Genomic DNA, 15472 nt, shown 5'->3' with positions numbered 1-15472 from the left:
TTTGAGAGGAAGCTCAAAAGAACGAGTGTATAAGGACAACATCGGTTAGCGATAGGCTTGAGGTATTGCACCAGACAGTCTGCTAGCGAGGACGCTGGCCCTAAATGGGATAAATTAGCTTGGGGTAATTACACTGGACAGTCTGCTAGCCCTAAAGGGGATAAATTATGAGATCTAACCGCAGAGGACGCTGGCCCCAACGATGAATTATGAGATACCACATCAGTTGGAGGGATAATAAAACATGTCTTATAAGGATGGACAAAACTGTCCATAACAGACTCATTTTAAAACTTTACAGGAAGTTCACAAGGGAAAATCGAAAATATGACAATATATGCTAGGGGCGTGTTTAGGCTATTGACATTGTTTATGAATGTTATATTTACGTATATCACAAATAGCGAAAGATCCATGAGATGCCACTTGAATTTGAATCATAGTTTTATAAATTAATTGAGAAAACAAAACAATAAATTGTAATGTTAATAATGTTTGATATTAAAACGGAGGCATCTAATATGCATCTCAGACAAGTACACCGTCCTTCTAATTCCCCCTTCCGCGTCCCAAAAGTAAATGAATAAAATAAAAAGGAATCCGCCAATGGTAAACAAACAAACCAGGGATTTTGATGAATGGTATTTTATTAATTCTCTGATAATCCCAAAACCATTCCTACCCTGAAATACTGAAGTCCTTCGTGTTTGTTTATTTAGGACACAAAGGAGTTGAGGATTGGCAAAACAGAAATCAGGAGGAAGAATATGAGCTATTTGAGCAGAGCATGTATGGCCGCCGCTAGTGTGGCCGTGGTGGAAGGTGGCCATGCCGATCACTTCTCCAAATGGAACTCTGAAACTCTTTTTCGGTCCAAGCGGCGATTTCAGAACGAGGACACGGCGTCTCAGGAGCTCGGCGCCGGCAGCACTGGGATTGGAAAAGATGGGGAGAAGGTGGTAAAGGCTGAAGATTCTCTTCATAAAGTCATGTACTTGAATTGCTGGACACAGAGCTGAATTAGCAGCCTCAACACCAGACCATTGGGAGCCTGCTAGTAGCTGACACCCACAGACGACTGGATGGATAATCCACTTTTTCGTCCATTTTAGTCTTCTTTGTTTCATACAAATTCTATACCCAACCAAATCTTTTCAATCTAAACTCGTTTTAACCCAAGTTTATTTACTTACTTATTTATATACTTCCATAATTAAACAACTTACAAATCACTGGGAACCCCACAATAGAGCCTCCCCGAAAGCCTATGTAACCCTCAAATAGCCTCCCTTAAACGAGGCTCGACTCCTTCTTTGGAGCCCTCGAACAAATAGGCCGAAAGCCTAAGTACACTATTTGTTTGACACTTTGAGTCACTTTTGACTATACATTCAAGCTCACAACTTCTTTTTTAGACATTTTGAAAATTCTATTGATATGGCTAAGTTAAAAGCATAACTCTGATACTATGTTAAAAATCATGGACCCTACACAGTAATATGATATTGTTCATTTTCAGCATGAACTATCGTGACTTTACTTTTGGTTTTCCTTACTTATAAATTCATGATTATTCTCCTAATTAGTCAATATGGAGTTACCTCCAGTATCCATCTTCTCTAACAAAAAAAAAAAACTAAAGTCTTCACAATAATCACAATAAGCATTTTACTAAAATCCTCCACCCTTCACCATTTCAACTCTCTCTCCATCATCCAAATGATTGTCATGCACAAACCTTTTCCAGTACCAATGTGTCTTCCAAACCTCATTCATCTCTTCAATTGGAATGCCCTTTGTCTCAGGCAAGAACACCGCCACGAAGATTGACATCAGTAGAACAAAGAACGCAAAGAAAAGGAACAACCCAAATTTCAAATGGCAAAGCATTACCAAGAACACTTGAGCAATCATGAATGTGAAGAACATGTTCACCGAAACGTTTACACTTTGAGCAGCTGAACGAATCTCCAATGGGAAGATTTCACTTGGCACCAGCCAACCTAGAGGCCCCCATGACCATGCGAACCCCGCAACATATATGCAAATGAACAGCACCACCACAATTGCGTACCATCTGGGTAGAAGCCCAGGGTCCCCATCTACTCCAAATTTTGCACCAATTGCCGCTGCCACTACAATCTACAACACAAACAGGAAACATTTTGTGTTCAATACCAAAATAGAAAACCCTTTTCAGTCCCGGTAGTAAAACGAAACACTTCTTATAAGGTGTGGAAATCTTTTCTTAGTAGACGCGTTTTAAAATTTTTGAATGGAAGCTCGAAAGGAAAAGTTCAAAGAAAACAATATCTACTGGTGATAGACTTGGACTGTTACAGTTACTGTACTTGACATATCATCATTTGAATTCCGCCCTCCAGAAAAAGAAGCCTCCTTCCCCATTTGTCGACGCCGTAGATTGAAACAAACGTAGTAGAAACAAAAACGCAACCGGTGATCACAGCTGACATAAGGGCAGCTTCACTTCCGAACCCAATGGTGCTAAACAGAACAGGAGCATAGAACAAGATGACATTGATGCCAGTGAGCTGTTGGAAGAAAGGAATCAAGATGGCCATAGTGAGATGGGGTCTGTATTTTTGGTTCAAGAGGTTAGTCCATGAATTCTCCACTTGGTTTGATGCAACACTGGCTGTAACAAGGTCATTGAACTCTTCATCAATGTCGTCAATTCCACGGATTATTTTGAGTTGATGTCGAGCCTCGTCGTGGTGTCCTCGCTCGATCATTGAGTTTGGAGTGTCTGGGAGGACCAAGGCTCCAACTGTGATTATAAGAGAAGGAACCATAGCACCACCCAAACTCAAGCGCCATCCCCACCCACCTTTGATCTTTGCAAAGAAAAAGTTCAACACATTGGCTATCAGAATTCCAACTGTGATTGACAGCTGAAAACCAATGTTGAGGGCACCTCTGTATTTGTATGGAGCCATTTCCGACAGGTATAGTGGCACTGACTGTAAATAAAACAAAAAACACAACAACCAACTACTTCAAATTAAACATTGCAGTATAACAAATCCAAATTTTCTTTGTCCAATAGTTTCGCCTTTGCTCTCTGACTGTTCTAATAAGGAATACAAAATCATGGGATCCTAACAGTTAACTGTTAAGTCCGCATATTATCTTTTTTTTTTTATTTTTCTTTTGGGTTTTCTCTCAAAGTTTTTAAACCACCTTTGTTGGAGAAGTTTTCATGCCCTTATAAATAATGTTTCATTCCCTCTTTCCAATTTACGTGAGATCTCACAATCCAACCTCTTTCGAGGCTCAGCGTCCTCGTTGGCACATCGCACAGTGTCTACCCTCTTCAAGACGCATAATGGGGAAGCCCATAAGAGAAAGCTCAAAAACTTTAAGGGGAAGCTCGGAAAGAAAAGTCCAAGGAAGACCGTATATAGATGACTACCAGTTCCCTTGTGTAACTATGAAAGATGAGTAATGGAGAAGCCCATAAGGGAAAGCCCAAAGAAGACAGTATCTAGATGAACAACGGTTAAGCTGTAACTCTGAAAGATGCGTAATGGTGAAACCGATAAGGAAAAATTCAAAAACCTTAAGGGAAAGTTCAAGAAGATAATATCTGTCAGTGGTGCTGTTACAAATTATATTAGAGTCAGACACCGAATGGCATGCACAAAGCATTGAATCGTAGCGTTTAAAATAGTAAAACTATAGCGATAGAAGTAATATATGGGCACCTGATTGGCGAAGCCGAGGCCAAAACCAAGCAAAAGACGACCAAGAATAAGCATCAAAACGTTCTTAGCAGCGGCATTGACTATAGCACCAGAACAAAACAGCATACCACCAAACAGCATAGACAATTTCCGCCCAAATCTACGCGTCACCGTCGACGCAACCAGCGACGACAACAGCGCCGCCAAGTAAAGCGACGAGGTGAACAACGTCAATGCCTCACTGTCGTACTGACAGTACTGGTTGGTCGTTTCCTTCCGGTGCTTCTTCCTGAACACCGACGGGAAAAACTTCTCCAAGAACGAGTCCATCGAAGTTACCCCACCTACCCCCCAACCAACAGAAACAAATTTTAGCCAAAAATCCCCATCTAATTCATAAAAGCAATATAACAATGAGTACCGGAAATTCCAATATCGTAGCCAAAAATTAGCCCCCCCGTGGCAGCGACCATACATGTCACAGTGACATAAAGAGTAAGATTCCCCGGATACGCCTTTTTACTGCCACTGGTTGCAATTCCCACCGCCGGCATTTTCGAACAGAGGATCGATAACCAAAAGACGACGGCACAAGTTCGGAGTTACAAAATGTTGTTTATGGAGAACCATGGTTATTGACGACGATTAGGAAAAACAGTCGAATTTTCTTCAAAAGAGACAATAATAATTAAATTATTATTATTTGAACCATTCAAAATAATGAATTTGTACAAGTCGACTAACTAGACCTATGATCATTGGTGTCACTAACTGCTCCTCTGTTTTAAAGAACTTATGCTTAATTAAGGTAAAATGTTACCGTATAAAACAACATTAAACTAAGATTTACCATTAATATATATTTTGAAAAGTTACATACAAAAAACTTAAAAGTTTATTTTTAAAATATTATATACATAATTGTACTGTAATTAATAAGATAGGATTTAGGAGACCTAAACCCTAAGCCCCACGACATTAGTTTCGTTCCCACATGCATAGATGAAGTTCGGGTTGTCTTTTCACTTATGCCAAAAGACACACTGCAACATTGTTGAGGATTGTTGGGAGAGAGTCCTACATTAGCTAATTTGGAAAATGATAATGGCTTTGCTTTGAGCTTCCCCAAAAAGCCATTGTGGACAATATCATACCATTGGAGAGGGTCGTGATTCCTAAGATAGAATCAGAGTCATGCCCTTAATTTAGTCACGTTAATAGAATTTTCAAATATCGAGGACTCCAAAGAAGGAGTCGAGTCTCGATTAGGAAGAGACTGTTCAAGGGCACTCCACAAGGAGTCACACATTGACTATTTTAGAGAATGATCATGGGTTCATAATTAAAAAATATATCTCCATTGGTATGAGATCTTTTGAGGAAGCCCAAAGCTATAAAAGTTTATGCTCAAAGTCAACAATATGATACCACTGTGGACGGTCGTGATTCTTAAAGTTTACGTGCATTAGAGTGCAATATTTGGGAATATTTTATAATGATTAATTTAAGGCATAATTAATATAACTGAGCATGATTGATGAAGATTGTATGGCTTCAACGATTGAGCCAAAACCTCTGTCTAGTGATTACCAAAACTGAAAAATAATTTAAGGCATAATTAATATAATTAATCATGATTGAGCAAGATTGTATGGCTTCAATGATTGAGCCAAAGCCTCTCTCTAGTGATTACCAAAACTGATAAGTTTATAGAGCCTTCGAAGAGCCTTCCTTCATCGAGGCTCGACTCCTTTTCTGGAGATTCGAACAAATAGGCCGAAAGCCTAAGTACACTATTTGTTTGACACTTGAAGTCACTTTTGATTACACGTTCGAGCTCACAACTTTTTTGTTCGACATTTGACATGACTAAGTTAAGGGAATGACTGTGATACCATGTTGAGAATTATGGATCATCCACAATAGTATAATATTGTTTTGAGCATAGACTCTCATGACTTTACTTTTGGTTTCTCCAAAAAGTCTAGTACCAATCAAGATGTATTTCTTACTTATAAACTCATGATTATCCTCCTAATTAGCCAATACGAGGTTACCTCTCAACAATCCTTAATAAGTTACACGATCTAAATAGCACCTAAAATTGATACTCATACGTGAAAAGTTTGTAGTATCATCTTCTCTAAGAAAAACTAAACTGTTCACAATAATCACAATAAGCATTTTACTAAAATCCTCCACCCTTTACCATTTCAACTCTGTTTCCATCATCCAAATGCTTGTCATGCACAAAACTTTTCCAGTACCAATGTGTCTTCCAAACCTCATTCATCTCTTCAATTGGAATGCCCTTTGTCTCAGGCAAGAACACCGCCACGAAGATTGACATCAGTAGAACAAAGAACGCAAAGAAAAGGAACAACCCAAATTTCAAATGGCAAAGCATTACCAAAAACACTTGAGCTACCACGAATGTGAAGAACATGTTGACCGAGACGTTTACACTTTGAGCAGCTGAACGAATCTCCAACGGGAAGATTTCACTTGGCACCAGCCAACCTAGAGGCCCCCATGACCATGCGAACCCCGCAACATATATGCAAATGAACAGCACCACCACAATTGCGTACCACCTGGGTAGCAGCCCTGGGTCCCCATCTACTCCAAATTTTGCACCAATTGCCGCTGCCACTACTATCTACAAAATAACACACAACCACCAAACTTTTTGCTTTCACTACCAAACTAGAAAACCCTTTTTCAGTTATGCCGGAGAGGAGAACGGAACATTTTTTTATAAAGGCTTTGAAATCTCTCTAGTAGACGTGTTTTAAAAACCTTGAAGGAAAGTCCAAAGAGAACAATATCTGGTAACGGTGAACTTAGACTGTTACAGTTATTTTACCTGACATATCAGCATTTGAATTCCGCCCTCCAGAAAAAGAAGCCTCCTTCCCCATTTGTCGACGCCGTAGATTGAAACAACCGTAGCAGAAACAAAAACGCAACCGGTGATCACAGCTGACATAAGGGCAGCTTCACTTCCGAACCCAATGGTGTCAAACAGAACAGGAGCATAGAACATGATGACATTGATGCCAGTGAGCTGTTGGAAGAAAGGGATCAAGATGGCCATGGTGAGATGGGGTCTGTATTTTTGCTTCAATAGGTTAGTCCATGAATTCTCCACTTGGTTTGATGCAACACTGGCTGTAACAAGGTCATTGAACTCTTCATCAATGTCATCAATTCCACGGATTCTTTTGAGTTGATGTCGAGCCTCGTCGTGGCGTCCTCGCTCGATCATTGAGTTCGGAGTGTCGGGGAGGACGAAGGCTCCGACTGTGATTATAAGAGCAGGAACCACAGCACCACCCAAACTCAAGCGCCATCCCCACCCACCTTTGATCTTTGCAAAGAAAAAGTTCAACACATTGGCTATCAGAATTCCAACTGTGATTGACAGCTGAAAACCAATGTTGAGGGCACCTCTGTATTTGTATGGAGCCATTTCAGACAGGTATAGTGGCACTGACTGTAAAAGAAACAAAAAACACAACAACCAACTACTTCAAATTAAACATTGTAGTATAACAAATCCAAGTTGTGTTTGTACAATAGTTTCGCTTTTGCTCTCTGATTGTTCTAAAAAGGAATACAGAATCATGGAACATTGTAACAGTTATGTTTACCGCTAGCTGATATTATCTTCTTTGAGTTTGCCTTTTTGCGCTTTTCATCAAGATTTTTAAAACGCATCTATTGTTGAGAAGTTTTCATATCCTTGAAAAGAATGTTTCATTCCTCTCTCCAACTAATGTGGGATCTCACAATCCAACCCCTTCGAGGCGCAGCGACTTCGTTGACCCATATAATGTCCACCCCACTTCGAGGCTTAGCGTCCTCGCTGGCACACCGTTCAATATCTAGCTCTGATACCATTTCTAACAGCCTAAGCTCATGACTAGCCGATATTATCTGCTTTGGGATTTCCCTTTCAGCCTTCAACTTAAATTTTTTAAAATGCCTTGGCTAGGAAGAAGTTTTCATACTCTTCTAAAGAATGCTTCATTCCGCTCTCCAACCGATGTGGGATATCACAATCCACCACTTTTAGGCCCAGCATCTTCACTGACGCTCATTCTCCTCTCCAATTGATGTGGGATCTTATAATCCAACTCCCTTCGCGGTTTAGCGTCCCCGCTGGCACACCGCACGGTGTCCACCCTTCTTCGAGACGCGTAATAGGAAAGCCCATAAGGGAACACCTAAAAACGTTGAGAGGAAGCCTAGAAGGGAAAGCTCAAAGAGAACTGTATCTGAATGAGTACCGGTTGCGCTGTGTAACTCTGAAAGATGCGTGTGAAAACTCATAAGTGAAACCCAAAAACCTTGAGGGAAAGTCTGGAAGGGAAGGCATAAAGAGTACAATATCTCCTAGCAATGAGCTTAAATTGTTACAAATAGTATCAGAGCTAATAGACAGTGTGCCAAAGAAAACTTTGGGCCGCGAAAAGGGTTGGTGTGTAGATCCCACATCAGTTGGAGAGGGGAACAAAACATTCCTTAGGTACGAAAATCTCTCCTTACTGGACGAGTTTTAAAGCTTAAAGTCCAGAAGAGAAAGCTTTGGACATCATCTACTAACAGTCGGTTTGGGCAGCTGAGGAAAAGTAAACCAAATGTGATTACTGTTACTGCCTGTTGGCGGGTTTTGTAGAAAATCAAAAAACTAATAACAGAGATCAGCTGCATTTACAAACCCCTATTCACCAAATTAAGATCCCTATTTTTGTGCTCAATGGATCTATATTGAGTTTCAAGCACAAAGCATTGAATCGTAATTTTCAAAATAGCAAAACTAAAGCGATAGAAGTAATAAATCGGCACCTGATTAGCGAAACCGATGCCAAAACCAAGCAAAATACGACCAAGAATAAGCATCAAAACGTTCTTAGCAGCGGCATTGATTATAGCACCAGAACAAAACAGCATACCACCAAACAGCATAGACAATTTCCGCCCAAATCTACGCGTCACCGTCGACGCCACCAGCGACGACAACAGCGCCGCCAAGTAAAGCGACGAGGTGAACAACGTCAAAGCCTCACTGTCGTACTGACAGTACTGGTTGGTCGTTTCCTTCTGGTGCTTCTTCCTGAACACCGATGGGAAAAACTTCTCCAAGAACGAGTCCATTGAAGTAACCCCACCTACCCAAAACCAACAAACACAAATTTTAGCCAAAAAACCCCATCTAATTCGTAAAGCAATAAAACAATGAGTACCCGAAATTCCAATATCGTAGCCAAAAATTAGCCCCCCCATGGCAGCGACGATACATGTCACAGTGACATAAAGAGTAAGATTCCCCGGATACGCCTTTTTACTGCCACCGGTCGCAATTCCCACCGCCGGCATTTTCGAACAGAGGATCGATAACCAAAAGACGACGGCAGAAGCTCGGAGTTACAAAATGTTGTTTATTGAGAACCATGGGCAATAAATCATTGACCAAGATAAGGAAAAACAGTAAAATTTTCTTCAAAAGAGACAATAATAATAATTATTGTAATTATTATATTCTTCCAACCTCGTACATCTATAAAATGAACAATTAAAAATAACGGTGCAGCAGTAGTAGCCGTAATAACACATGGGGTTGGACTTCCAAAACATACATCTAATTTTGTAATTAAATTTTTTCTTTTAAATCTCGAGATTAAATTATAAAAAAAATTATTAATTAAGTTGTACGATACTTCCTTGAGCCATCGAGTAAGTGTTTGTGTCCTATCGACTTATGCTTAAGCCTCGATCCCTTCTCTATTTTGATTTATAACTCTATTTTAATATATATTTTTCAAAATATTTAAAATTTTATTTTAGAATAAATAATAAAATTAATTGTAAAATTAAATTGATACATGTATATATAATTGTATGATAAATAATAAGATACAATTTACTATTAATTTTTGTAGGCCCACTTGACAATAGTTTCGTTCCCACGTGCATAGATGAGGTTCGGGTTGTCTTTTCCCTTATGCCAAAAGATACAGCGTGACAAATATTTTAAAACACGCGAGAAAAATTACAATAATACTTTGAATTTATATGCTTTAATTATTAGAGTGCAAAACTTAGGAACATTTTATAATGAGTGATTGAAGGCATAATTAATATAATTAAGCATGATTGAACAAGATTGTATGGCTTCAATGATTGAGCTGAGCCGAAACCTCACCAAAACTGAAAATTGTATTGCAGACAAACAGCCCAAACTTCTAGGCCCAAGCCCACCGCTTCAAGTTTACTGCACTCTTCTATCTCGTAGTACGAAAGAAAATAGATAGTTTAATCACCCAAGCCCACCGCTAACAGATATTGTTTGCTTTGACTCGTTAAGTATCGAGAGATTTTCACACCCTTATTAAGAATGTTTCGTACTCCTCTCCAACTGATGTAGAATCTCATAGATAAGATACTAATTACTATTAAAAAGATCGATGATTTGATACTCGAACCATGGACCCATCTCTAGGTTGGCACCAAAAATATCAAATATTTATTCGAGGGATCCACACCCATTCACTCACATGCTGGCAATGCATTGCAAGAAGTTTCTTATGTGTAAATGTATGGTCCAGTTGTCAGGCCCTTCGCTGCTTGCTTCCCATATGTCCATTCCTCATCTCTAAAAGCTTATTATATAATATTAATGAATGAGATTGCAAGATCTGGGAATTGGGACTGCCATCGACCTGAAATTATATCCACAATCATTCATGCTTTGATTAGTAACAAGTGCTTACATTCATTGCGAGCTTAAACCTTGTTCAAGATTATGAACAATCATTCATTTGGTGTTTACATCAATGTTTTATTGATATCAAGAAACTGGGTTTGCCTGCCACAACAAACGGGATATAGAAAGGGAAAATACAATAGATTCACTGCATCTTCACTTCATCCATCACTGTCTTCTCAGTGCCGATGTCCGAAAATGGCAGATATGGGCAGAAGCTTGATTAAAACTGCTCATACTCCGCTGTTGTTTTCAGTGTCTTTTCTTCTCCCCCATGTGCCTCTCACCCATCATCAATTACACTGATTTAATGTATTCTCTCTCAATCTCAGGGCTATAATACAAAAGTTTATGTGGGTGGTTGGAGATGATTAAATTAGAGCTTTCTAATCACACTCTTATGAAGCTGTTTCTTGAAAGGTAAGTTTTTGAATGAACTGGGAAAGATCAGAGACGAAAGTTTTTGGGAATCAAATCAGGTATGGATTGAATAAACAAAATCATGTAAGAAGAAGAAGAAGAGGAGGAGGATATTACATTCAAGAATGCCAGATTCCATTCAACATACTACGGAATTTGTTTGTGGACAATTTTCTGACGAGCTTCTTAGCGTCGTAAACTTCAGCTTCTGCAAGTTTCTCAATGTTTTTCATATACCCAGAATTCACAATCTTCCTTCTACCACTACTGCTTCCTGTTAATGAGTTTAATATGGAAAAGAGGAACCTTTTGTTACCTGAATTTCCCTCCTCTGTGTCCAGCATTTGCAGAAGCATCTCTACGTTTCGATTGTCCTGAGAAAATCTCTTCCTGTTTTTGGGGATCATGACCAATTCTGAGAGTGCCTCGGCTGCCATTTCTCGAACTTCAAATGATTTTGCACCAAGAAACTTGACGAATTCTGGCATGAAACCTCCATCCCCCATTGCTTTCTTGACTTCGTCTGATGTCCCACATAGCCTAGCTGCAACTTTCAGAGCAACTTCTTGAAGAGAAACTTCCCCATTTCGTAAGAAATAAAGAAGATTATCCATGAACCCGTAGTTCATCAAAATATTTACATAACTAATTGATGAGAAACAGAGGTTTTCAATTGCTCGCATCGCTACCTCTAGAGTTTTGGTTGAGGACGAAGATTTTGGATCCAAAACGCGAACTAAGGCCCGAATTCCACCGTCTTTAACCAGGAATTTGTTGACTGATTCATCCCCATAAGCTATATTTTGGAGAAAAACAATAGAGTTTATCTGCACAGCTTCATCTTTAGATCGAGCGAGCCTAATAAACGTTGAAATTGCACCTTCTTCAATCATAAATCTCTTGATCTCTTCAACACCAACGAGATTGCTGAGCACCCCACAAGCAGGGCTGATCAATTCTGCTTTGGAATCAGCATTGGAACAGATTTTTAACAGAGCTGTTACTCCGCCATGAGCAGATACAGACCAAGCATTTCCAGAATTCTCCGTGAATTTCATCAAACACCTTGTGGCTATGTTCTTCCCCTCCTCGCTCCCACTTTCCAAGACCCGAATCAATGGCGCAATTACCCCATTTCCAACTAGAACTGGTTTATAAGAATCAAACCCAGAGATTTTATGAAGAACTTTCAAAGCCGCTTCTTGGAGTTCTGTCTCGGGAGAGCCAAGAAAATTAACAAGGAGATTCACTATCTCGCCGATTTCTATTATTAGTTTCACATACTTTTCGTCTTCAGTTACAGCAGCGAGAAGATTAACGAGGGCTTGCCTCTTCAGATCTGAACAACCAATCTTCATTCTCGTTACAATATCCCTCACATAAAATCTCATATCATCCTTACAAGCTCCAAGACCAGGCCTAGAAACGACGATGGCGAACCCTTGCGACAAAATGCCTGCTGTATAAATGTCCGAAAGCTTCTTCGCATGGCGGTCAAATTTCGCACAGATAACATCCAAATCACTTTGCATCAAAAGCTTCCCACTGAAAGAAAGATCAACACAGCGGCAAGCGAGATCGCGGCATTCAGTAGCTGTCTCAATCACCTTACGAATTAGGTCAGAGATTGCGGGATTTTCATCGGAATCACAGTTATCAGCCGCGATTAAGCCGGAATTCAATTCTTCAAGCTTGTCGCGGATTAATTTCCATTTGGAAGCAAATACTTTAACGGAATGAGAAAGAGATATCAAAGAAGAAATTAGGAGAATTACTTGCCGGAGTGTGGGCTTGTCGAGTGAGAAATCCGGCGACTTCGTCGGGCCCGTTTCTACAGGTCTCGGACCCCGTTCTTCTCTCATTTTACTTGTCACTGGAAACGGATTAAAATCATTTTCCGGCGAGTTGACGGTAAAATCTCCGGCGAAGAATCACTGGTCTGAAAGCAAAACGGAAGGTCCGTGATATAGAGCGAGTTATCAAGATTCCAGAGTCTGTGGTGACTGGTTTCTCTCCGCCTTCTTTTAACACAAAATAAATAACTCCATATTTTAATTCGAGGATTAAAAAAATACCAAAATTGAAAAATTGTTGTATTAATTCATTAATTATAAATATTTAGGCTAAATATATGTATTGATCCGCCTTGCAATTAAAAGAAAAATGTTAATGTTTAATTAATATTTTTAGTTTATTAGTTGACTTGTTCAAAAAAAAAAAAAAAAGGAAGTTATTTAAGAAAACTCGGAATATCAAGATATTTATAAATTAGGAAAATGAATTATTAATTTTTCTTTTTTAAATGACTTCTTTTCTTTAAATTTGTACTAAATTACATAATCTTAATAAAAATTTATAATCAACAAAATCAAAGTGTAAAAATAAATTAAAAATAAAAATAAATAAATTATATATTAAACCTAATTATAGCGAAAAATGGAAATTTGAGGATAAATATAAGGAAATTTTTGTAAGTAATTATGTTTTAATTTGTTGTAATAATTAGTTGGATTTTTATAAATAATTAACTTAGAGAAATAATTTTTACCTTTTACCAAAACTGTAAAAGTAGAAAGTAAATGACCATATAAACCACAGGTCATTGGAATGTTTCCATCCCTTTCTAAACACAAGTTGGATCAAATTGAAGCTATGTGTCAATCTCAACAATTTTATTGATTTTTTTTTTTAACGAAAATCTTCTCAACTTTATGTATTATTTTGAAAATCTTATTTTTGGGTCACAAGTAATATAATTTCCTTATATTAATCATGTCACGTTGTAATGAAAAGAATCTCATCATCACTAAAATAATTCATGAATTGTATATAATAATTATGTTTTAGTGATGAAATTGTTGTGAATTATATCAAATATTTTGGACTAAGATAGAAGTAATATAGAGAATCTCTACCCGTATGGCATATTGATTCATATATCATTAATCCACAAGTAATATTGATAATAACAACACATCCTTCTAGGTTTTGCTTTTGGTTCCACCGAAAAAGGGTTTATACCAATTTGCGCACACACATATATACTACAAATCTCTTCCTTCTCTAACCAACAACGTGAGAGTTCGTATGCATTCCCAACACGTTTAGACACGAAAGCAACACGAGATGACAAAACCCTTTAGATCCATAATTGAAATGAACTAAAGAACCATAAAGTCCCTACCATTAAGTTTAAAAAAAGAAAGGGTAGGTTTGAAATAAGAGTGAAAAAGTGTGCAATGTGTTAAATATAGGACAGCCCTTAATTAGTCCCCACACCCACCATGTGAAGAAGAAGAAGAAGAAGAAGAAGAAGAAGAAAGGAAGAAAGGGGTTTGGTTTGGTTTGGATATTGATGCCTTGAGTTAACGACACTTTTGTCCCTTTCCTTTGTTTTGTCCCTTTCCTTTGTTTTGTCCCTTTCCTTTGTTTTGTCCCTTTCCTTTGCTTTATGCACTTTGGTGGAGTGCAGAGGAAAGCTGGGCAATGCCTAAACAACAAAGACAAACCTCTCCCCTTTTGCCTTTTCAAAACCTTTCTTAATTAATCACATAATTTATTTAGCCGACTAATTGTGCGGCTGGACTCAATTATCCCTAAAACTTTGCATTATTTATCTCAAATCAGGATATTATTGTTTTATATAAACAAAGCCTATTGTATTCCATCCACATTGTATGGCATCGTAGGCCACCATTGTTGGTGGATTTATTGCTCAAATTTGTTGTATCTAACCATATTATATATTCACCTTTTTCCCTTTTCAACCTCTGCCACCTCCTTTCTTTCTTTCCTAACACTATTAATACCCGTAATTATTTTTCAAGATATTAAAGGATTAAGATTACGGGTATACAAGTAAGATACGAGAGAATGGTTGGAGGCCGGGAGTGGGGGAGAATTGGGTGTATGTTGAGTTGTAGGTATGGGGGTGAGATTAAAGATTTAATGGAGTGCATATGATAATTTTGGGAGTGTAAAAGTAGGGTGTTTGTTTTAAGGGAAAAGGCCATATTTTTGGCCCCAAAATGGGATGTGTGTTAGGTAAGAAAGGGGAAGAGAGAAGGGGTTGAGGAGTAGGAAAGAAGTGAATTTGTTATAAAAATGGGACAACAACATTTATATCTATATATGGATGGGCTGTGTCTTAGCTTTCAAGATTTAAAGATCATAATAAAAAATAAAAAAAAAATTATAATATATATATATAATAGGGAGCAAAACACGGATTTAGACGGAGTTGGAAAATATAATTTCATCCACGGTCCTTTTTATCCAACCTTATTCTCTATTCGGAGCGAGTTCCCTCGAGGCCTCTACCCTATAGATAAAATAAAACATTTCATTTCTCCCTTTAGTCAAAATTATTTTTTTTTCATTACTTAATTATCCATAATTTTAGATTATTTATTTAGGGTTAATGTTGTCACCAAAGATGAGGATGGTAATTAATTAACACAATTTAATTAAGACATGAACAAATACCCACTCTAATTTTGGTATCTGCTTATCTCAATAATTAAAACATTATGTTAAAAAGTGAAATTCAAATAATGAAGAAAAAAAAAATTAAATTATC

General features: G+C 38.1%; 3 protein-coding genes across 3 annotated transcripts; all 3 read right to left on the bottom strand.

Annotated features, from left to right (window-relative positions):
• Nucleotides 1-1607: 1607 nt before the first annotated feature.
• Nucleotides 1608-4367, bottom strand: LOC111434370 (sugar carrier protein C-like). Its single transcript, XM_023071815.1, has 4 exons — nucleotides 4126-4367; nucleotides 3726-4048; nucleotides 2352-2981; nucleotides 1608-2142 (listed from the first exon to the last, which is right to left on the bottom strand). The coding sequence occupies exons 1-4, from the start codon at nucleotides 4256-4258 to the stop codon at nucleotides 1672-1674; spliced, it is 1557 nt and encodes a 518-aa protein (XP_022927583.1). The 5' UTR covers nucleotides 4259-4367; the 3' UTR covers nucleotides 1608-1671.
• Nucleotides 4368-5796: 1429 nt separating this feature from the next.
• Nucleotides 5797-9158, bottom strand: LOC111434369 (sugar carrier protein C-like). The gene is made up of 4 exons (XM_023071813.1): nucleotides 8954-9158; nucleotides 8556-8878; nucleotides 6571-7200; nucleotides 5797-6363 (listed from the first exon to the last, which is right to left on the bottom strand). The coding sequence occupies exons 1-4, from the start codon at nucleotides 9084-9086 to the stop codon at nucleotides 5893-5895; spliced, it is 1557 nt and encodes a 518-aa protein (XP_022927581.1). The 5' UTR covers nucleotides 9087-9158; the 3' UTR covers nucleotides 5797-5892.
• A 1308-nt stretch (nucleotides 9159-10466) lies between these two features.
• LOC111434400 lies at nucleotides 10467-12892 on the bottom strand. The gene has a single exon (XM_023071863.1). It carries the CDS (start codon nucleotides 12753-12755, stop codon nucleotides 11013-11015), a length of 1743 nt encoding a protein of 580 aa, XP_022927631.1. The 5' UTR covers nucleotides 12756-12892; the 3' UTR covers nucleotides 10467-11012.
• Between the last annotated feature and the right edge of the window lie 2580 nt (nucleotides 12893-15472).

The sequence above is a fragment of the Cucurbita moschata genome, unplaced genomic scaffold (assembly GCF_002738365.1).
Source record: "Cucurbita moschata cultivar Rifu unplaced genomic scaffold, Cmos_1.0 Cmo_Scf00044, whole genome shotgun sequence".
Lineage (NCBI taxonomy): Eukaryota > Viridiplantae > Streptophyta > Magnoliopsida > Cucurbitales > Cucurbitaceae > Cucurbita > Cucurbita moschata.
Note: the sequence above shows the minus strand (reverse complement) of the source record. Positions and strands in the feature narration are given on the sequence as shown.

Coding starts and splice junctions, on each gene's coding strand:
- LOC111434369 (XM_023071813.1), bottom strand. CDS start 9,086: ATGCCGGCGGTGGGAATTGCGACCGGTGGCAGTAAAAAGGCGTATCCG. Junction 7,201..8,555: donor GCATCGGTTTCGCTAATCAG/GTGCCGATTTAT, acceptor TTTCTTTTACAG/TCAGTGCCACTATACCTGTC. Junction 6,364..6,570: donor TTCAAATGCTGATATGTCAG/GTAAAATAACTG, acceptor GTTATTTTGTAG/ATAGTAGTGGCAGCGGCAAT.
- LOC111434370 (XM_023071815.1), bottom strand. CDS start 4,258: ATGCCGGCGGTGGGAATTGCAACCAGTGGCAGTAAAAAGGCGTATCCG. Junction 4,049..4,125: donor CTACGATATTGGAATTTCCG/GTACTCATTGTT, acceptor GTTGGGGGGTAG/GTGGGGTAACTTCGATGGAC. Junction 2,143..2,351: donor TTCAAATGATGATATGTCAA/GTACAGTAACTG, acceptor TTTGTGTTGTAG/ATTGTAGTGGCAGCGGCAAT.
- LOC111434400 (XM_023071863.1), bottom strand. CDS start 12,755: ATGAGAGAAGAACGGGGTCCGAGACCTGTAGAAACGGGCCCGACGAAG.